At 45.1% G+C, this 24,304-nt stretch overlaps 1 protein-coding gene across 1 annotated transcript in view; it reads left to right on the top strand.

Moving 5' to 3' along the window:
* Positions 1-24,304, top strand: part of LOC139539684 (glutamate receptor ionotropic, NMDA 3A-like) — a 95,032-nt gene that overhangs the window by 66,687 nt on the left and 4,041 nt on the right. Inside the window, exons 6-9 of the mRNA XM_071342862.1 lie at positions 1,430-1,545; positions 7,150-7,301; positions 10,809-10,970; positions 23,782-23,852. Of these exons, the coding sequence (XP_071198963.1) occupies positions 1,430-1,545; positions 7,150-7,301; positions 10,809-10,970; positions 23,782-23,852 (501 nt within the window). The remainder of the gene's footprint in view (positions 1-1,429; positions 1,546-7,149; positions 7,302-10,808; positions 10,971-23,781; positions 23,853-24,304) is intronic.

Here is a 24,304-nt window from a genome sequence, read left to right as displayed (position 1 = left end):
ATCACTACATCCCATGGATTTGGATACTGCTTTAATAAAGAACATTTCTGCAGCATTAGTGAAGATGTGATCAATAAATGTTGATGATTTCATTCCTGTGCTGTTTGTAACTACCCTGGTAGGTTGACTGACAACCTGAACCAGGTTGCAGGCACTGGTACCAGTTTGAAGCTTTTTCTTGAGTGGGCAGCTTGATGAAAGCCAGTCAATATTGTAATCACCCAGAAAATATACCTCTCTGTTGATATCACATACATTATCAAGCATTTCACACATATTATCCAGATACTGACTGTTAGCACTTGGTGGTCTATTGCAGCGTCCCACCAGAATGGGATTTAGGTGAGGCAGATGAACCTGTAGCCATATTACTTCAACAGTATTTAACATTAGTTCCTCTCTAAGCTTTACAGGAATGTGGTTCTGAATATAGACCACAACACCGCCTCCGTTGGCATTTCTGTCTTTTCTGTAGATGTTATAACCATGTGTTGCTACCACTGTATCATCGAAGGTATTACCTAAGTGAGTTTCAGAGATAGTCAGAATATGAATGTCATCTGTTACAAGCAAGTTATTGATTTCATTAATCTTGTTTCTTAAGCTACATATGTTAACGTGTTAATGCTATTTTTAGCACTTTTCTGGGATGCTTGATTGTTTCTATTGCTTTAACTGGGAAGCTTAGTAGAAGTAGACATGCTCATGTTGTTTCTATTAGCGCAGGGAGGGCTGCACACAGTGGACTTCCTACTAGGGTACACCACCTCAGTGATAACAGTGGACCTCCTGCTGGGGCACACCGCCTCAGTGATAACAGTGGACTTCCTGCTTGGGCACACCGCCTCAGTGATAACAGTGGACTTCCTGCTTGGGCATACCGCCTCAGTGATAACAGTGGACTTCCTACTAGGGTACACCACCTCAGTGATAACAGTGGACTTCCTACTAGGGCACACCCCCTCAGTGATAACAGTGAAACTCTGGTTCATAGGCACATCATTACTGTATACAATAGCTGTAGGATCAGCAGAGACATTCAGGGCAGTTAGAGGGACATAAATTAGGTTACTTACATTGTGTTTTCCAACACCCCTGGTATAATGTACATTTGCTGAGCAACACAATGGTAGGCATTAACTGAGCTGGGCTTGGGTCATTGATTTCCAACACAATATATTACTAAGCATGTTTTACTGGGTAACCCACTTGGGTGCAAGGAACTTTTTTTTCCTTGAAAAATATGAACTTCAGTATTCTCACACTTGAACTAGAACTGCCAGGACATGAAACAACAAATTATGTATTTTGAACGTCTACATTTAAAGGCTGAATTGACTTGAATTGAAAAAAAAAAAATCATGCCTTAATTTTAGTTAATGTTAGATAGAGGTGCAATTCAATAGTAATTCTTCTTCTGTTGTTTCAGGCATGATCCACAGCAACTGGATGCTTTCATCATGGACAAGGCCTTACTAGACTACGAGGTGTCCATAGATGCAGAATGCAAGACACTCACTGTGGGGAAACCATTTGCGATCGAAGGCAAGTATTTTGACATGAAATAACGTGTTAATGCTATATCCGTACTAAAGAGGAACCAGACAGGAACGCCCTTCCTGTTCCTGAATGTTCCCTCTCCTTTTCACACGGGATATAGAACCAAGAATATAGTAAGACAGTACCACCAGGGTTGTGCTCAATTCAGACCTGAATGCATCAAATTCCAGTTCAATTCTTGAATTTGAATTGAATTTGAATTTAAGTTTTAAACAGGATACGGAAGTGCAATTATAATTTAAATTAAAGGAAATATAATTGAAATCACAGAAAACATCAAAGATATCATTATATACAATATTGATGAAGTAATTTATTTTCATAAGATCAAGGAAAACAAGACCTGTATGAGAAAATTCTAATTTATATTTAATTAATTACAACAACAAAAAATTCAAAATGTGGAAAATATGTGGAAAATACTACATTTCCCAGAATGCATTTCTTTAACCCTGAAGTTGACCCTAAAACCTTAAAAAATAAGCCAAACAAATGAAATGGTTGGTAGAAATATAGACTGAGTGTACAAAACATTAGGAACTTGCTTTTTCCATGACATAGACCAGTGCTTCTCAATTATTTTCTGTTATGCCCCCCCTAGGGAGAAGTAAACATTTCGCGCCCCCCAACTCTCCGCCGCGACTGTAAATAGTATCATTTGTCTATAAAATTGTTATAAGTACACCTCTGCCTAACATTGTATCCTTATTAACATTAAAGAAAACAAAAAAAACAAAAAAGAAAGAAATATAGATCAACTTACAACAAAGAATAACTTTATTAACATTGTTTTTTAGTCTGTAACAGAAAATACTTAAAGTGCATCAATTTGCCGAAAAAAAAAAAAAAAATTCAAGCCTTATTTAAACTGTAAACATTTTTTGACCATTTGATACTGAAAATAAAATAAAATATAATCAATAAATAATAATAAATTCAAATTGATCAGCAACATTAACTCAGGAGCACAATATATGAAACACTTTGACCTATAAAAACAAAAATGAATAAAACAATTTGTGCTGATTTTTTAAAATCAAATGAGGAAGTCAGGATTAATGGCTACAATGAGCACGTTTTGCAGAGCACAGCTTTTCGAAGCGGGGTTTGAAGCATGATATTGCAACTCTCAGCTCCTGCTCAATGTTTAGCTGAGACCTGATGACAGAGACCATGTCTAATGCTGCAGGCAGTATCAGCTCCTCTGCTATGGAGTGAGGTTTTTTGCACTGAGCAATTTGGTACACCACCTGATACGATGCTAACAGTGCTCGCTGGTTTACTGAAGTAGCATTCACAAAGCGGGACGATTGTTGGCAATATTCGGCACGTTTTTGCTGAAAAAACTCAAGCGGCTGATCAGCGTGATTGGGGTGTAATGTCTTTAAGTGACGCCTTCATTTATTTGGCTTCATGCTGTCCGCTGCCAACATTTTTAGACACAGTAAACATACCGGTCTTTCCTCGTCTCCCACCGTAGTCACAGTGAAGCCAAGCGCTACATACGCGTCGTCATATCTCCTCGTCTTAGCTTTCGGGAGACTTGCGTTTGTCTCATTATCTCCGTCTTCTCTCCGCCTTTCTTTTCATCCCTGTTAAATATTTGTCTCTTAAGGATTTGTTATCTGCACTTCATATCTCCTGCTCTGTGCTGTGTGCTCTTGTTCGGTGCAAAAAAAAACTGCTCCCTGCGGCAAAAAAAAAGCATGTTCCCCGGGGTCACACGTGCCCCCCCTGGCATCGCTCCGAGCCCCCCCAGGGGGGCGCGCCCCACTATTTGAGAAGAACTGACATAGACTGACTGACCAGGTGAATCGAGGTGAAAGCTATGATCCCTTATTGATGTCACCTGTTAAATCCACTTCAATCAGTGTAGATGAAGGGGAGGAGACCGGTTAAAGAAGGATTTTTAAGCCTTGAGACAACTGAGACATGGATTGTGTATGTGTGCCATTCAGTGGGTAAATGGGCAAGATAAAATATTGAATTGCCTTTGAAAGGGGTATGGTAGTAGGTACCAGGCACACCGGGTTGAGTGCGTCAAGAACTGCAACACTGCTGGGTTTTTCAAACTCAACATTTTCCTGTGTATCAAGAATGGTCCACCACCCAAATGACATCCAGCCAACTTGACACAACGGTGGGAAGAATTGGAGGCAACATGGGCCAGCATCCCTGTCGAATGCTTTCAACACCTTGCAGCCCCAACGAATTGAGTCTGTTCTGAGGGCAAAAGGGGGTACGACTCAATAGTGGGAAGGTGTTCCTAATGTTTTGTACACTCGGTGTAATTGGCTATTCAAAGGTTAAAGGTTAATTAACGAGGTTATGAACATTGTTTCCAGAGAAAAGTGATATATTCTTTGTTCTCTGGAAGTGTGACCTGTCAGATTCAATATAACGCTCATCATCTTCTATGACGGAGTAGAATTTCTTTGAATTGTACTGAATTAAATTATACTTGCTGTCACTCAAACCAAATTATGATTAATTATAATTCTACATCCTGTGGGGTGGATTTAGGCGACATCGGAATCTTACCGGGAGCGACATGGGCAGCCGCCCGGGGCAGAATCTTACCGGGGGCGGCATGGGGCGCCCGCACGCAGATAATACAGTTGAAGTCAGAAGTTTACATACACCTTAGCCAAGTACATTTAAACTCAGTTTTTTCACAATTCCTGACATTTCATCCTAGTAAAAATTCCCTGTCTTTGGCCAGTTAGGATCAACACTTTATTTTAACTGTTACGTCCGTTGATGGAAGGATCGGACCAGCAGCGTGGCGTACATCTTTATTTAATTGATGACACCGAAAAAAACAACAAATACAAAACGAAACGCACAGTTCTGTAGGGCTGGAAAGCAACTGTACAAAAACAAGATCCCACAAACTAAAGGTGGAAAAAAGGCTGCCTAAGTATGATCCCCAATCAGAGACAACGATAGACAGCTGCCTCTGATTGGGAACAATACCCGGCCAACAAAGAAATAGAAAAACTAGAATGCCCACCCAAATCACACCCTGACCTAACCAAATAGAGAAATAAAAAGGCTCTCTAAGGTCAGGGCGTGACAACCACTTTATTTTAAGAATGTGAAATGTCAGAATAATAGTAGAGAGAATGATTTATTTCAGCTTTTATTTCTTTCTTCACATTCCCAGTGGGTCAGAAGATTACATACACTCAATTAGTATTTGGTAGCATTGCCTTTAAATTGTTTAACTTGGGTCAAACGTTTTGGGTAGCCTTCCACAAGCTGGGTGAATAAGTTGCGTGAATTTTGGCCCATTCCTCCTGACAGAGCTCGTGTAACTGAGTCAGGTTTAATCAGGTTTTGTAGGCCTCCTTGCTCGCTCACGCTTTTTCAGTTCTGCCTCAAATTTTCTATAGGATTGTGGTCAGGGCTTTGTGAATGCCACTCCAATACCTTGACTTTGTTGTCCTTAAGCCATTTTGCCACAAGTTTGGAAGTATGCTTGGGGTCATTGTCCGTTTGGAAGACACATTTGCGACCAAGCTTTAACTTCCTGACTGATGTCTTGAGATGTTGCTTCAATATATCCACATAATTTTCCATTCTCATGATGCCATCTATTTTGTGAAGTGCACTAGTCCCTCCTGCAGCAAAGCACCCCCCACAACATGATGCTGCCACCCACGTGTTTCACGGTTGGGATGGTGTTCTTCGGCTTGCAAGCGTCCCCATTTTTCCTCTAAACACAATTATGGTCATTATGGCCAAACAGTTAAATGTTTGTTTCATCAGACCAGAGGACATTTCTCCAAAAAGTACGATCTTTGTCCCAATGTGCAGTTGCAAACCGTAGTCTGGGTTTTTTATGGCGGTTTTGGAGCAGTGGCTTCTTCCTTGCTGAGCAGCGTTTCAGGTTCTGTCGATTTAGGACTCGTTTTACTGTGGATATAGATACTTTTGTACCCGTTTCCTCCAGCATCGTCACAAGGTCCTTTGCTGTTGTTCTGGGATGGATTTGCACTTTCACACCAAAGTACGTTCATCTCCAGGAGACAGAACGCGTCTCCTTCCTGAGCGGTATGACGGCTGCGGGGTCTCATGGTGTTAATACTTGTGTATTATTGTTTGTACAGATGGACATGGTACCTTCAGGTGTTTGGAAATTGCTCCCAAGGCTGAATCAGACTTGTGGAGGTCCCACATTTTTCTCTGAGATCTTGGCTGATTTCTTTTTATTTTCCCATCATGTCAAGCAAAGAGGCACTGAGTTTGAAGGTAGGCCTTGAAATACATCCACAGGTACACCTCCAATTGACTCAAATGATGTCAATTAGTCTATCAGAAGCTTCTAAAGCCATGACATCCTTTTCTGGAATTTTCCAAGCTGTTAACTTAGTGTATGTAAACTTCTGACCCACTGGATTTGTGACACAGTGAATTATAAGTGAAATATTCTGTCTGTAAACAATTGTTTGAAAAGTTACTTGTGTCATGCACAAAGTAGATGTCCTAACCGACTTGCCAAAACTATAGTTACGAGTTGGGGAGGGGGGCCCACTGGAAGCCCGAGGTAGGGGGAGCGGGGGAATCTATCAAATAGCGCACCTCTAACTTTGTACAGTACTAATGCAATTAGTAATGCAATTAGGTGTGCAATTTAGTTTGTGTGTTTCTTGTTTGGAGACCAATAGTGTAATAATCAGGTTCTCTTCTTTATAAGTGTGTTATTCTATTTGTGTATTTGTGTGATGTAGGATTTGTGCAGTTTTATTTTATTTGTATGTTTTTTGTAATAGGGTAATAGGGTAATAACTCAATTCTCTTTTTTATTTGTATTTATACACTAAAATGTGTTTCTATTTGTCTGTTAGTGTCTTTTGATATTTTTGACTTATTTTTTGTATATATTTTTATATTTATATAGTTTTAAATATTATGATTATTTATTTTGTTTTGTTCAAATGTCTGAATTAAAATTACAGATAGTTCAGAATGGTGTTTATTTGGGGGGAGGGGGGTGGCTGAAGGGGGGGGGGGGGTTCTCCCCCTTTAGAACCGCCACTGCGGTAGGATGTGGCCAATTCAAATTTCAACTCACGAGTTGAATGGGAGTCAATTCCAAAATTCTGAATTGAAACTGAAACAACCGCGACGTTATAATAATGTATTAGCAAGATTAAGCTATGACCAGCCTGCACACATACATGTACTGCATATTCAACACTACCGGTATGTGTTGTACAACATCAACATGACATCAATGCATTTGATCAATGGGTTTTCTGTGTCAGTCTAGGTGTCTGTATCTATTTACCCATAGTGCAGAGGAAGACAGGGAGGTTGATGTTGTCTAAGTCATTCTGTGTGTATCTGTTCCCAGGTTACGGCATCAGCCTGCTGTGTTTTCTAAGTCATTCTGTGTGTATCTGTTCCCATGTTATGGCATCAGCCTGCTGTGTTGTCTAAGTCATTCTGTGTGTGTATCTGTTCCCATGTTATGGCATCAGCCTGCTGTGTTGTCTAAGTCATTCTGTGTGTGTATCTGTTCCCAGGTTATGGCATCGGCCTGCTGTGTTGTCTAAGTCATTCTGTGTGTGTATCTGTTCCCAGGTTATGGCATCGGCCTGCGTCAGAACTCTCCTCTGTCCTCTAACATCTCAGAGCTGGTGAGCCAGTACAAGTCAGACGGCTTCATGGATATGCTGCATGACAAGTGGTACAAGGTGGTGCCCTGTGGAAAACGGAGCTTCGCCGTCACTGAGGTAATGTACATCGTACCACTTTAAAATTAATGAAATACAGTAGCAAGCGAAAGTATTCACCCCCTTGGCATTTTTACTATTTTGTTGCCTTACAACTTGGAATTAAAATATATTTTTTGTATCATTTGATTTACAACCACTTTGAAGACGCAAAATATTTTTTATTGTGAAACAAACAAGAAATTTGACAAAAAAAATAACTTGAGCATGCAAAACTATTCACCCCCCCCAAAGTCAATACTTATAGCCCAGTCTCTTGGGGTATGTCTTTGTAAATTTGGCACATCTAGCCACTGGGATTTTTGCCCATTCTTCAAGGCAAAACTGCTCCAGCACCTTCAAGTTGGATGGGTTCCGCTGATGTACAGACATCTTTAAGTCATACCACAGAATTTCAATTGGATTGAGGTCTGGGCTTTGACTAGGCCATTCCAAGACATTTAAATGTTTCCCCATAAACCACTCGAGTGTTCCTTTAGCAGTATGTTTAGGGTCATTGTCCTGCTGGAAGGTGAACCTCCGTCCCAGTCTCAAATTTCTGGAAGACTGAAACAGGGTTCCCTCAAGAATGTCCCTGTATTTAGCACCAACCATCATTCCTTCAATTCTGACCAGTTTCCCAGTCCCTGCCAATGAAAAACTTCCCCACAGCATGATGCTGCCACCACCATGCTTCACTGTAGGGGTGGTGTTCTCGGGGTGATGAGAGGTGTTGGGTTTGTGCCAGACATGGTGTTTTCCTTGATGGTCTAAAAGCTACGTTTTAGTCTCTGACCAGTACCTTCTTCCATATGTTTGGGGAGTCTCCCACATATGTTTTGATGAAAACCAAACATGTTTGCACATTTCTTTAAGTAATGGTCCCTATGTTTTGCCACTCTTCCATAAAGCCCAGCTCTGTGGAGTGTACGTCTTAAAGTGGTCCTATGGACATATACACCAATCTCCGCAGTGGAGCTTTGCAGCTCCTTCAGGGTTATCTTTGGTCTCTTTGTTACCTCTCTGATTAATGCCCTCCTTACCTGGTCTGTGAGTTTGGTGGGCAGCCCTCTCTTGGCAGGTTTGTTGTGGTTCCATATTCTTTCAATTTTTAATGATGGATTTAATAGTGCTCCGTGGGATATTCAAAGTTTTGGATATTTTTTATAACGCAACCCTGATCTGTACTTCTCAACAACTTCGTCCCTGACCTGTTTGCTTGGTGGTGCCCCTTGCTTGGTGGTGTTGCAGACCCAGAACAGGTGTGTATATATACTGAGATCATGTGATACTTAGATTGCACACAGGTAATTGGTTGCACCAGATCTTATTTAGGGGCTTCATAGCAAAGGGGTGAATACATATGCACGCACCACATTTCGTTTTTGAATTTTTGTAATTATTTTGAACAAATGTTTTTTTTTTCTTTTTTCGCTTCACCGATTTGAATTATTTTGTGTTTGTCCATTACATGACATCCACATAAAAATCTGTTTAAATTACAGGTTGTAATGCAACAAAATAGGAAAAACGCCAAGGGGGATGAATACTTTTGCAAGGCACTGTACATCACACTACTTCAATATTAATGAAATACATGTCAATACTTAATCATCTCCATCAGTCTGTGTTTATTTGTGTGTTTTGAAGTCTTAATGATGGAGTCCATTATAAATTGTGGAAGCTTACTAATGATGGAGTCTATTATAAATTATGGAAGCTTACTAATGATGGAGTCTATTATAAATGATGGAAGCTTACTAATGATGGAGTCCATTATAAATGATAGAAGCTTACTAATGATGGGCCTAAATATTAGATATTGTAGTAATAGTGATGTGTACGGTGAATTGTATAGTGGTGTATAGTGTATAGTGTACGGTGAACCGTAATAGTGGTGTGTACAGTGACGTGTAATGGTGTATAGTGATGTGTAATAGTCGGTGGTGTAATAGTCGGGCCTCCCGGGTGGCGCAGTGGTCTAGGGCACTGCATCGCAGTGCTAGCTGCGCCACCAGAGTCTCTGGGTTCGCGCCCAGGCTCTGTCGCAGCCGGCCGTGACCGGGAGGTCCGTGGGGCGCCGCACAATTGGCATAGCGTCGTCCGGGTTAGGGAGGGTTTGGCCGGTAGGGATATCCTTGTCTCATCGCGCTCCAGCGACTCCTGTGGCGGGCCGGGCGCAGTGCGCGCTAACCAAGGGGGCCAGGTACACGGTGTTTCCTCCGACACATTGGTGCGGCTGGCTTCCGGGTTGGAGGCGCGCTGTGTTAAGAAGCAGTGCGGCTTGGTTGGGTTGTGCTTCGGAGGACGCATGGCTTTCGACCTTCGTCTCTCCCGAGCCCGTACGGGAGTTGTAGCGATGAGACAAGATAGTAACTACTAACAATTGGATACCACGAAAATTGGGGAGAAAATGGGATAAAATTTGAAAAATATATATATATAAAAAAATAGTCGGTGGTGATGTGTAATAGTGTACAGCGATGTGTGATAGAGTACAGTGATGTTTATAGTGATGTTTATAGTGATGTGTAACAGGGATGTGTAACAGGGATGTGTACCAGGGATGTGTAATAGGGATGTGTAATAGTAAACAGTGATGTACAATAGCGATGTGCAATAGCGATGTGTAACATTGAAGTGTAATAGTGATGTGTAATAGTAATGTGTAACGGTAATGTGTAACGGTAATGTGTAATAGTGATGTGTAATAGTAAACAGTGATGTGTAATAGTAAACAGTGATGTGTAATAGTGATGTGTAATAGTGTACAGTGATGTGTGATGTGTAATAGTGTACAGTGATGTGTGATGTGTAATAGTGTACAGTGATGTGTAATAGTGTACAGTGATGTGTAATAGTGTACAGTGATGTGTAACAGTGTATAGCGATGTTTAACAGTGATGTGTAATAGTGTATAGCGATGTGTAACAGTGTATAGCGATGTGTAACAGTGATGTGTAATAGTGTACAGTGATGTGTAATAGCGATGTGTAATAGCGATGTGTAATAGTAAACAGTGATGTGTAATAGCGATGTGTAACAGTGATGTGTAATAGTTTACAGTGATGTGTAATAGCGATGTGTAACAGTGATGTGTAATAGTTTACAGTGATGTGTAATAGCGATGTGTAATAGTAAACAGTGATGTGTAATAGCGATGTGTAACAGTGATGTGTAATAGTAAACAGTGATGTGTAATAGCGATGTGTAATAGTGATGTGTAATAGTTTACAGTGATGTGTAATAGCGATGTGTAACAGTGATGTGTAATAGCGATGTGTAACAGTGATGTGTAATAGCGATGTGTAATAGCGATGTGTAATAGGGATGTGTAATAGTGTATAGCGATGTTTAACAGTGATGTGTAATAGGGATGTGTGATAGTGTAATAGTGATGTGCTGCTGAATCAATACATTACACTTTACTCTTAAATAGATCCTGTGTGTTCGGCTCTATTCTCTTCAGACCGTTTGGATGGGACATATACTGATCCTGTCTGTCTGTCTGGTCTTCTCTCTTTCCAGACCTTACAAATGGGCATTAAGCATTTCTCAGGCCTGTTTTTGATGCTGTGTGTCGGATTGGTTCTGTCTCTCCTCACCACCCTGGCTGAACACATAATCTACCGCTTTGTCATACCCAGAGTCAAGGACCCCAAGTTCAAGTATTGGCTGCATACTAGTCAGGTAATGCCGGGCATACATGCACTACACGACTTGCAAAATCATAACATTGCTGAGCCTCTCACATTAAACAAACATCTTTCCTGTAGTTTTTTGTTGTCTTGTTTACATAGTGTTGCTCACACTAAACATTGTGCCACAGACAGGCAGTCACACACTACAAGATTCTTCACTTGGTCATGAGGATTTTCAATACCACCCTGTCTCTATAAAACAATTATGTGATGATGTGATTAGATTGTTGATGTAGCAACAAGGAGCTGTGGCTCAAAGCCGTCTCAGACGTTTCCAGTAAGAGGGTGACGCTTGCCATATAGAGCCAATACATTTTGAATTGAATGACAGTGCTTGTTTAACTTCAGAGTTGAAAGGACGTTTGACACTTTGGCTTTGGTTTAGAACAGGATGCATCTCTGACCTGCTCACATTAACCCGAGCAACGATATGGATGTTTTGTCTCCGATATCAAAAACTTTGTCTAGTGTACGCCCAGGGCTCTAAACTACGACCAATGGGGTACTTTTATTTTGGGAGCACCGTAGCGACAAAATAATTATCCAATAAAAAACTCAATAAGTAACAATATTTAGACAAATCACTCTTCACTGCTCAAACAAGACAGCAACACCTCTAGGTCTACTGACTACAGCCACGCCACTAGACCTACTGACTACAGCAACACCACTAGACCTACTGACTACAGCAACGCCACTAGACCTACTGACTACAGCAACGCCACTAGACCTACTGACTACAGCAACGCCACTAGGTCTACTGACTACAGCAACGCCACTAGACCTACTGACTACAGCAACACCACTAGACCTACTGACTACAGCAACACCTCTAGGTCTACTGACTACAGCAACGCCACTAGACCTACTGACTACAGCAACGCCACTAGACCTACTGACTACAGCAACGCCACTAGACCTACTGACTACAGCAACGCCACTAGACCTACTGACTACAGCAACGCCACTAGACCTACTGACTACAGCAACGCCACTAGACCTACTGACAACAGCAACACCTCTAGGTCTACTGACTACAGCAACGCCACTAGACCTACTGACTACAGCAACGCCACTAGACCTACTGACTACAGCAACGCCACTAGACCTAATGACTACAGCAACGCCACTAGACCTACTGACTACAGCAACGCCACTAGACCTACTGACTACAGCAACGCCACTAGACCTACTGACTACAGCAACGCCACTAGACCTACTGACTACAGCAACGCCACTAGACCTACTGACTACAGCAACGCCACTAGGCCTACTGACTACAGCAACGCCACTAGGCCTACTGACTACAGCAACGCCACTAGGCCTACTGACTACAGCAACGCCACTAGACCTACTGACTACAGCAACGCCACTAGACCTACTGACTACAGCAACGCCACTAGGCCTACTGACTACAGCAACGCCACTAGACCTACTGACTACAGCAACGCCACTAGACCTACTGACTACAGCAACGCCACTAGACCTACTGACTACAGCAACGCCACTAGACCTACTGACTACAGCAACGCCACTAGACCTACTGACTACAGCAACGCCACTAGACCTACTGACTACAGCAACGCCACTAGACCTACTGACTACAGCAACGCCACTAGACCTACTGACTACAGCAACGCCACTAGACCTACTGACTACAGCAACGCCACTAGACCTACTGACTACAGCAACGCCACTAGACCTACTGACTACAGCAACGCCACTAGACCTACTGACTACAGCAACGCCACTAGGCCTACTGACTACAGCAACGCCACTAGGCCTACTGACTACAGCAACGCCACTAGGCCTACTGACTACAGCAACGCCACTATGTCTACTGACTACAGCAACGCCACTAGGCCTACTGACTACAGCAACGCCACTAGACCTACTGACTACAGCAACGCCACTAGTCTACTGACTACAGCAACGCCACTAGACCTACTGACTACAGCAACACCTCTAGGTCTACTGACTACAGCAACGCCACTAGACCTACTGACTACAGCAACGCCACTAGACCTACTGACTACAGCAACGCCACTAGACCTACTGACTACAGCAACGCCACTAGACCTACTGACTACAGCAACGCCACTAGACCTACTGACTACAGCAACGCCACTAGACCTACTGACTACAGCAACGCCTCTAGGTCTACTGACTACAGCAACGCCACTAGAGCTACTGACTACAGCAACGCCACTAGACCTACTGACTACAGCAACGCCACTAGACCTACTGACTACAGCAACGCCACTAGACCTACTGACTACAGCAACGCCACTAGACCTAATGACTACAGCAACGCCACTAGACCTACTGACTACAGCAACGCCACTAGACCTACTGACTACAGCAACGCCACTAGACCTACTGACTACAGCAACGCCACTAGGTCTACTGACTACAGCAACGCCACTAGGTCTACTGACTACAGCAACGCCACTAGACCTATTGACTACAGCAACGCCACTAGACCTACTGACTACAGCAACGCCACTAGACCTACTGACTACAGCAACGCCACTAGGCCTACTGACTACAGCAACCCCACTAGGTCTACTGACTACAGCAACGCCACTAGACCTACTGACTACAGCAACGCCACTAGACCTACTGACTACAGCAACGCCACTAGACCTACTGACTACAGCAACGCCACTAGACCTACTGACTACAGCAACGCCACTAGACCTACTGACTACAGCAACGCCACTAGGCCTACTGACTACAGCAACGCCACTAGGCCTACTGACTACAGCAACGCCACTAGGCCTACTGACTACAGCAACGCCACTAGGCCTACTGACTACAGCAACGCCACTAGGCCTAATGACTACAGCAACGCCACTAGGTCTACTGACTACAGCAACGCCACTAGGCCTACTGACTACAGCAACGCCACTAGACCTACTGACTACAGCAACGCCACTAGACCTACTGACTACAGCAACGCCACTAGACCTACTGACTACAGCAACGCCACTAGACCTACTGACTACAGCAACGCCACTAGACCTACTGACTACAGCAACGCCACTAGACCTACTGACTACAGCAACGCCACTAGACCTACTGACTACAGCAACGCCACTAGACCTACTGACTACAGCAACGCCACTAGGCCTACTGACTACAGCAACGCCACTAGGCCTACTGACTACAGCAACGCCACTAGGCCTACTGACTACAGCAACGCCACTAGGCCTACTGACTACAGCAACGCCACTAGGCCTACTGACTACAGCAACGCCACTATGTCTACTGACTACAGCAACGCCACTTGGCCTACTGACTACAGCAACGCCACTAGGCCTACTGACTACAGCAACGCCACTAGACCTACTGACTACAGCAACGCCACTAGACCTACTGACTACAGCAACGCCACTAGGCCTACTGACTACAGCAACGCCACTAGGCCTACTGACTACAGCAACGCCACTAGGCCTACTGACTACAGCAACGCCACTAGGCCTACTGACTACAGCAACGCCACTAGACCTACTGACTACAGCAACGCCACTAGGCCTACTGACTACAGCAACGCCACTAGACCTACTGACTACAGCAACGCCACTAGACCTACTGACTACAGCAACGCCACTAGGCCTACTGACTACAGCAACGCCACTAGGCCTACTGACTACAGCAACGCCACTAGGCCTACTGACTACAGCAACGCCACTAGACCTACTGACTACAGCAACGCCACTAGACCTACTGACTACAGCAACGCCACTAGGCCTACTGACTACAGCAACGCCACTAGGCCTACTGACTACAGCAACGCCACTAGGCCTACTGACTACAGCAACGCCACTAGACCTACTGACTACAGCAACGCCACTAGACCTACTGACTACAGCAACGCCACTAGACCTACTGACTACAGCAACGCCACTAGACCTACTGACTACAGCAACGCCACTAGACCTACTGACTACAGCAACGCCACTAGACCTACTGACTACAGCAACGCCACTAGGCCTACTGACTACAGCAACGCCACTAGGCCTACTGACTACAGCAACGCCACTAGGCCTACTGACTACAGCAACGCCACTAGGCCTACTGACTACAGCAACGCCACTATGTCTACTGACTACAGCAACGCCACTAGGCCTACTGACTACAGCAACGCCACTAGGCCTACTGACTACAGCAACGCCACTAGACCTACTGACTACAGCAACGCCACTAGACCTACTGACTACAGCAACGCCACTAGGCCTACTGACTACAGCAACGCCACTAGACCTACTGACTACAGCAACGCCACTAGACCTACTGACTACAGCAACGCCACTAGACCTACTGACTACAGCAACGCCACTAGACCTACTGACTACAGCAACGCCACTAGGCCTACTGACTACAGCAACGCCACTAGACCTACTGACTACAGCAACGCCACTAGACCTACTGACTACAGCAACGCCACTAGACCTACTGACTACAGCAACGCCACTAGACCTACTGACTACAGCAACGCCACTAGGCCTACTGACTACAGCAACGCCACTAGACCTACTGACTACAGCAACGCCACTAGGTCTACTGACTACAGCAACGCCACTAGGCCTACTGACTACAGCAACGCCACTAGGCCTACTGACTACAGCAACGCCACTAGACCTACTGACTACAGCAACGCCACTAGACCTACTGACTACAGCAACGCCACTAGGCCTACTGACTACAGCAACGCCACTAGGCCTACTGACTACAGCAACGCCACTAGGCCTACTGACTACAGCAACGCCACTAGACCTACTGACTACAGCAACGCCACTAGACCTACTGACTACAGCAACGCCACTAGACCTACTGACTACAGCAACGCCACTAGACCTACTGACTACAGCAACGCCACTAGACCTACTGACTACAGCAACGCCACTAGACCTACTGACTACAGCAACGCCACTAGGCCTACTGACTACAGCAACGCCACTAGGCCTACTGACTACAGCAACGCCACTAGGCCTACTGACTACAGCAACGCCACTAGGCCTACTGACTACAGCAACGCCACTATGTCTACTGACTACAGCAACGCCACTAGGCCTACTGACTACAGCAACGCCACTAGGCCTACTGACTACAGCAACGCCACTAGACCTACTGACTACAGCAACGCCACTAGACCTACTGACTACAGCAACGCCACTAGACCTACTGACTACAGCAACGCCACTAGACCTACTGACTACAGCAACGCCACTAGACCTACTGACTACAGCAACGCCACTAGACCTACTGACTACAGCAACGCCACTAGACCTACTGACTACAGCAACGCCACTAGACCTACTGACTACAGCAACGCCACTAGACCTACTGACTACAGCAACGCCACTAGACCTACTGACTACAGCAACGCCACTAGACCTACTGACTACAGCAACGCCACTAGACCTACTGACTACAGCAACGCCACTAGACCTACTGACTACAGCAACGCCACTAGACCTACTGACTACAGCAACGCCACTAGGCCTACTGACTACAGCAACGCCACTAGACCTACTGACTACAGCAACGCCACTAGACCTACTGACTACAGCAACGCCACTAGACCTACTGACTACAGCAACGCCACTAGACCTACTGACTACAGCAACGCCACTAGACCTACTGACTACAGCAACGCCACTAGACCTACTGACTACAGCAACGCCACTAGACCTACTGACTACAGCAACGCCACTAGACCTACTGACTACAGCAACGCCACTAGGCCTACTGACTACAGCAACGCCACTAGACTCTACTGACTACAGCAACGCCACTAGGCCTACTGACTACAGCAACGCCACTAGGCCTACTGACTACAGCAACGCCACTAGACCTACTGACTACAGCAACGCCACTAGACCTACTGACTACAGCAACGCCACTAGGCCTACTGACTACAGCAACGCCACTAGGCCTACTGACTACAGCAACGCCACTAGGCCTACTGACTACAGCAACGCCACTAGACCTACTGACTACAGCAACGCCACTAGACCTACTGACTACAGCAACGCCACTAGACCTACTGACTACAGCAACGCCACTAGACCTACTGACTACAGCAACGCCACTAGGCCTACTGACTACAGCAACGCCACTAGGCCTACTGACTACAGCAACGCCACTAGGCCTACTGACTACAGCAACGCCACTAGGCCTACTGACTACAGCAACGCCACTATGTCTACTGACTACAGCAACGCCACTAGGCCTACTGACTACAGCAACGCCACTAGGCCTACTGACTACAGCAACGCCACTAGACCTACTGACTACAGCAACGCCACTAGACCTACTCACTACAGCAACGCCACTAGGCCTACTGACTACAGCAACGCCACTAGACCTACTGACTACAGCAACGCCACTAGACCTACTGACTACAGCAACGCCACTAGACCTACTGACTACAGCAACGCCACTAGACCTACTGACTACAGCAACGCCACTAGACCTACTGACTACAGCAACGCCACTAGGCCTACTGACTACAGCAACGCCACTAGACCTACTGACTACAGCAACGCCACTAGACCTACTGACTACAGCAACGCCACTAGGCCTACTGACTACAGCAACGCCACTAGACCTACTGACTACAGCAACGCCACTAGACCTACTGACTACAGCAACGCCACTAGACCTACTGACTACAGCAACGCCACTAGACCTACTGACTACAGCAACGCCACTAGACCTACTGACTACAGCAACGCCACTAGACCTACTGACTACAGCAACGCCACTAGACCTACTGACTACAGCAACGCCACTAGACCTACTGACTACAGCAACGCCACTAGACCTACTGACTACAGCAACGCCACTAGGCCTACTGACTACAGCAACGCCACTAGGCCTACTGACTACAGCAACGCCACTAGGCCTACTGACTACAGCAACGCCACTATGTCTACTGACTACAGCAACGCCACTAGGCCTACTGACTACAGCAACGCCACTAGGCCTACTGACTACAGCAACGCCACTAGACCTACTGACTACAGCAACGCCACTAGGCCTACTGACTACAGCAACGCCACTAGACCTACTGACTACAGCAACGCCACTAGACCTACTGACTACAGCAACGCCACTAGGCCTACTGACTACAGCAAGGCCACTAGGCCTACTGACTACAGCAACGCCACTAGACCTACTGACTACAGCAACGCCACTAGGCCTACTGACTACAGCAACGCCACTAGACCTACTGACTACAGCAACGCCACTATGTCTACTGACTACAGCAACGCCACTAGGCCTACTGACTACAGCAACGCCACTAGGCCTACTGACTACAGCAACGCCACTAGGCCTACTGACTACAGCAACGCCACTAGGCCTACTGACTACAGCAACGCCACTAGGCCTACTGACTACAGCAACGCCACTAGACCTACTGACTACAGCAACGCCACTAGACCTACTGACTACAGCAACGCCACTAGACCTACTGACTACAGCAACGCCACTAGGCCTACTGACTACAGCAACGCCACTAGACCTACTGACTACAGCAACGCCACTAGACCTACTGACTACAGCAACGCCACTAGGCCTACTGACTACAGCAACGCCACTAGACCTACTGACTACAGCAACGCCACTAGACCTACTGACTACAGCAACGCCACTAGACCTACTGACTACAGCAACGCCACTAGACCTACTGACTACAGCAACGCCACTAGGCCTACTGACTACAGCAAGGCCACTAGGCCTACTGACTACAGCAACGCCACTAGACCTACTGACTACAGCAACGCCACTAGGCCTACTGACTACAGCAACGCCACTAGACCTACTGACTACAGCAACGCCACTATGTCTACTGACTACAGCAACGCCACTAGGCCTACTGACTACAGCAACGCCACTAGGCCTACTGACTACAGCAACGCCACTAGGCCTACTGACTACAGCAACGCCACTAGGCCTACTGACTACAGCAACGCCACTAGGCCTACTGACTACAGCAACGCCACTAGACCTACTGACTACAGCAACGCCACTAGACCTACTGACTACAGCAACGCCACTAGACCTACTGACTACAGCAACGCCACTAGGCCTACTGACTACAGCAACGCCACTAGACCTACTGACTACAGCAACGCCACTAGACCTACTGACTACAGCAACGCCACTAGGCCTACTGACTACAGCAACGCCACTAGACCTACTGACTACAGCAACGCCACTAGACCTACTGACTACAGCAACGCCACTAGACCTACTGACTACAGCAACGCCACTAGACCTACTGACTACAGCAACGCCACTAGACCTACTGACTACAGCAACGCCACTAGACCTACTGACTACAGCAACGCCACTAGACCTACTGACTACAGCAACGCCACTAGACCTACTGACTACAGCAACGCCACTAGGCCTACTGACTACAGCAACGCCACTAGGCCTACTGACTACAGCAACGCCACTAGGCCTACTGACTACAGCAACGCCACTAGGCCTACTGACTACAGCAACGCCACTATGTCTACTGACTACAGCAACGCCACTAGGCCTACTGACTACAGCAACGCCACTAGGCCTACTGACTACAGCAACGCCACTAGACCTACTGACTACAGCAACGCCACTAGGCCTACTGACTACAGCAACGCCACTAGACCTACTGACTACAGCAACGCCACTAGACCTACTGACTACAGCAACGCCACTAGGCCTACTGACTACAGCAAGGCCACTAGGCCTACTGACTACAGCAACGCCACTAGACCTACTGACTACAGCAACGCCACTAGGCCTACTGACTACAGCAACGCCACTAGACCTACTGACTACAGCAACGCCACTATGTCTACTGACTACAGCAACGCCACTAGGCCTACTGACTACAGCAACGCCACTAGGCCTACTGACTACAGCAACGCCACTAGGCCTACTGACTACAGCAACGCCACTAGACCTACTGACTACAGCAACGCCACTAGACCTACTGACTACAGCAACGCCACTAGGCCTACTGACTACAGCAAGGCCACTAGGCCTACTGACTACAGCAACGCCACTAGACCTACTGACTACAGCAACGCCACTAGGCCTACTGACTACAGCAACGCCACTAGACCTACTGACTACAGCAACGCCACTATGTCTACTGACTACAGCAACGCCACTAGGCCTACTGACTACAGCAACGCCACTAGGCCTACTGACTACAGCAACGCCACTAGGCCTACTGACTACAGCAACGCCACTAGGCCTACTGACTACAGCAACGCCACTAGGCCTACTGACTACAGCAACGCCACTAGACCTACTGACTACAGCAACGCCACTAGACCTACTGACTACAGCAACGCCACTAGACCTACTGACTACAGCAACGCCACTAGGCCTACTGACTACAGCAACGCCACTAGACCTACTGACTACAGCAACGCCACTAGACCTACTGACTACAGCAACGCCACTAGGCCTACTGACTACAGCAACGCCACTAGACCTACTGACTACAGCAACGCCACTAGACCTACTGACTACAGCAACGCCACTAGACCTACTGACTACAGCAACGCCACTAGACCTACTGACTACAGCAACGCCACTAGGCCTACTGACTACAGCAAGGCCACTAGGCCTACTGACTACAGCAACGCCACTAGACCTACTGACTACAGCAACGCCACTAGGCCTACTGACTACAGCAACGCCACTAGACCTACTGACTACAGCAACGCCACTATGTCTACTGACTACAGCAACGCCACTAGGCCTACTGACTACAGCAACGCCACTAGGCCTACTGACTACAGCAACGCCACTAGGCCTACTGACTACAGCAACGCCACTAGGCCTACTGACTACAGCAACGCCACTAGGCCTACTGACTACAGCAACGCCACTAGACCTACTGACTACAGCAACGCCACTAGACCTACTGACTACAGCAACGCCACTAGACCTACTGACTACAGCAACGCCACTAGGCCTACTGACTACAGCAACGCCACTAGACCTACTGACTACAGCAACGCCACTAGACCTACTGACTACAGCAACGCCACTAGGCCTACTGACTACAGCAACGCCACTAGACCTACTGACTACAGCAACGCCACTAGACCTACTGACTACAGCAACGCCACTAGACCTACTGACTACAGCAACGCCACTAGACCTACTGACTACAGCAACGCCACTAGACCTACTGACTACAGCAACGCCACTAGACCTACTGACTACAGCAACGCCACTAGACCTACTGACTACAGCAACGCCACTAGACCTACTGACTACAGCAACGCCACTAGACCTACTGACTACAGCAACGCCACTAGGCCTACTGACTACAGCAACGCCACTAGGCCTACTGACTACAGCAACGCCACTAGGCCTACTGACTACAGCAACGCCACTATGTCTACTGACTACAGCAACGCCACTAGGCCTACTGACTACAGCAACGCCACTAGGCCTACTGACTACAGCAACGCCACTAGACCTACTGACTACAGCAACGCCACTAGGCCTACTGACTACAGCAACGCCACTAGACCTACTGACTACAGCAACGCCACTAGACCTACTGACTACAGCAACGCCACTAGGCCTACTGACTACAGCAACGCCACTAGACCTACTGACTACAGCAACGCCACTAGGCCTACTGACTACAGCAACGCCACTAGGCCTACTGACTACAGCAACGCCACTAGGCCTACTGACTACAGCAACGCCACTAGGCCTACTGACTACAGCAACGCCACTAGGCCTACTGACTACAGCAGCGCCACTAGACCTACTGACTACAGCAACGCCACTAGACCTACTGACTACAGCAACGCCACTAGACCTACTGACTACAGCAACAGAGATAGAGATTACATCTAACAGCTCGTTCTGCCAAGGAGGATAATGATTTTCTGTAATTCAAACACAAAATAATGGATTTCAAATCAACCCGACATATGGAAATGAGGTGTCCTGCACAAACATAACTAGCATTTGGCACCATTGTGCGGACACTATCCGAGAGGAGGTTTAGTGCAATCATGGATCCTTGGGACGCCACCACCCTAAACCCTAAACCTTAAAAGCAAGTTGATTTATTAGCTAGATTCTAGATCAAAGAAATGTATTCGTTATTTTATTATTAGTACTATTATTATTATTATTATTATTGGTATTAGTATTATTAATATTATTAGTATTATTACTAGTAGTTGTATTATTAATAATATGAATATTCATATTAGTATTAGTATTAATATTATTAATACGATTACTATTAGTGGTATTAGCAGTATTATTTTTTACCATTATTATCAATACGAGAATTAGTATTATTACTCATGAGTATTAATAGTAGTATTATTGGTTGTGTTAGTAGCATTATTATTAGTGGTGTTATTATTTGTATTAATTGGTATTAATATGATTCCTATTTGTGGTATTATTAGTACTATTATTAATAATAATATGAATATTTTAGTGGTATTATTATAATAATTTTTCATAGTATTAATATTGATATCAGTATTATTAATATTAATAGTATTATTATTTGTGGTAGTATTGTTATTATTATTATTAATAGTATTATTCATATTATTTTTATTACTATTACTTTTATTATTAGTAGTAGTAGTATTATATATTTTTTTAAATTAATATTAGTATGATTATTATTGTCTGTTATCTGAATGCAATAGTGCATAACAGTTTCCTGTTTGCAGTTAACCTTTGTTGTATTTAAAAGTGTATGTTTAATCACCTATATGAATATGTGTGCTGCTACACTTTTTAATACAATCAATGTGGTTTTGTATTTTACATTTGTTTCTTCAAAACGAATCACCTCTGTATATATTTTTTCAGTTTTGAATACAATGATTAGAGGTAGTTTTCATTCTAATGACTGGCCCACTCTCTAGTGATGTGATCTACATCATTAAGGTAACAACTGATGACAATAAATAATGATCGGACAGTCAGTAAAAAAAAATATGTTGTTTCTGGTGGTCCTACATTTTGTCTGGTGCTCCTTACTTTTTGTAGTTAGGAGCACCTGTGCTACCTATGAAAAAAGTTAATATAGAGCCATGTGTACGCCTGGCTCAAAAACGAACTCAATATTCACTATGTTTAAATGCCAGAAAGTTATATTCCTAAAGTATGATATTCTCAGATTAAGTGTACTTTAAACCATGCATACTTTAGCTGTCTGGGTTGGGATCAATTATATTTTAATTTAGTCCATTTCCCCCAATTGAAATTGAATGACCGCAACCCTTGCAGTTTCTGTTACATGTCTGGTGTGTTTAATGTCTGGTGTGTTTAATGTCTGGTGTGTTTAATGTCTGGTGTGTTTAATGTCTGGTGTGTTTAATGTCTGGTGTGTTTGTAATGTCTGGTGTGTTTGTAATGTCTGGTGTGTTTGTAATGTCTGGTGTGTTTGTAATGTCTGGTGTGTTTGTAATGTCTGGTGTGTTTGTAATGTCTGGTGTGTTTGTAATGTCTGGTGTGTTTGTAATAGCTGGTGTGTTTGTAATGTCTGGTGTGTTTGTAATGTCTGGTGTGTTTGTAATGTCTGGTGTGTTTGTAATGTCTGGTGTGTTTGTAATGTCTGGTGTGTTTGTAATGTCTGGTGTGTTTGTAATGTCTGGTGTGTTTGTAATGTCTGGTGTGTTTGTAATGTCTGGTGTCTTTCTAATGTCTGGTGTCTTTCTAATGTCTGGTGTCTTTCTAATGTCTGGTGTCTTTCTAATGTCTGGTGTGTTTTTTGATCTGTCCCTCAGAGATTACACCGAGCTATGAACGCGTCTTTCAATGACGATAAACTGCAGACTGTCGCCAAGAAGGAAAAAAGGTAACAAATCATTGACTTGCCATAAGGAAGCAAATTGACAGACCGCTGATTGATTGACTTGAGAAACGTTTGATTTAATGTGCCAGTTTTGACATCGTGTCACTTGTTTTAATCACATTTTGGCAAATTGAATTGTCAGTGATGATAGTGATGATAGGGATGACGGGTGACACCCAGCTAACTGGCTGGAAAACGTCAGCATCAGATCAGTGGTGGTCAGTGCCGTTTAAGATGAGGGATTACAATCATTTTTCAGGAGAATGGCCTTATTCTTATGACAGCGTATTGGATGACTGTCATCCCAGCTCAATGTAACATTAATAGGTTTAGACTACATGATGCTCTAATTTTCCCTACACCCATCATGAGGTTGCTACAACCTAGCCGAAAGTTTACAGCGTAGGTGCACACAGGTCGAGAGACAAATTTGAGGTGACAGACAGTGACTCATT

Source organism: Salvelinus alpinus, chromosome 1 (assembly GCF_045679555.1).
Source record: "Salvelinus alpinus chromosome 1, SLU_Salpinus.1, whole genome shotgun sequence".
NCBI classification, from domain to species: domain Eukaryota; kingdom Metazoa; phylum Chordata; class Actinopteri; order Salmoniformes; family Salmonidae; genus Salvelinus; species Salvelinus alpinus.
This window is presented reverse-complemented; position numbering and strand designations above follow the sequence as displayed.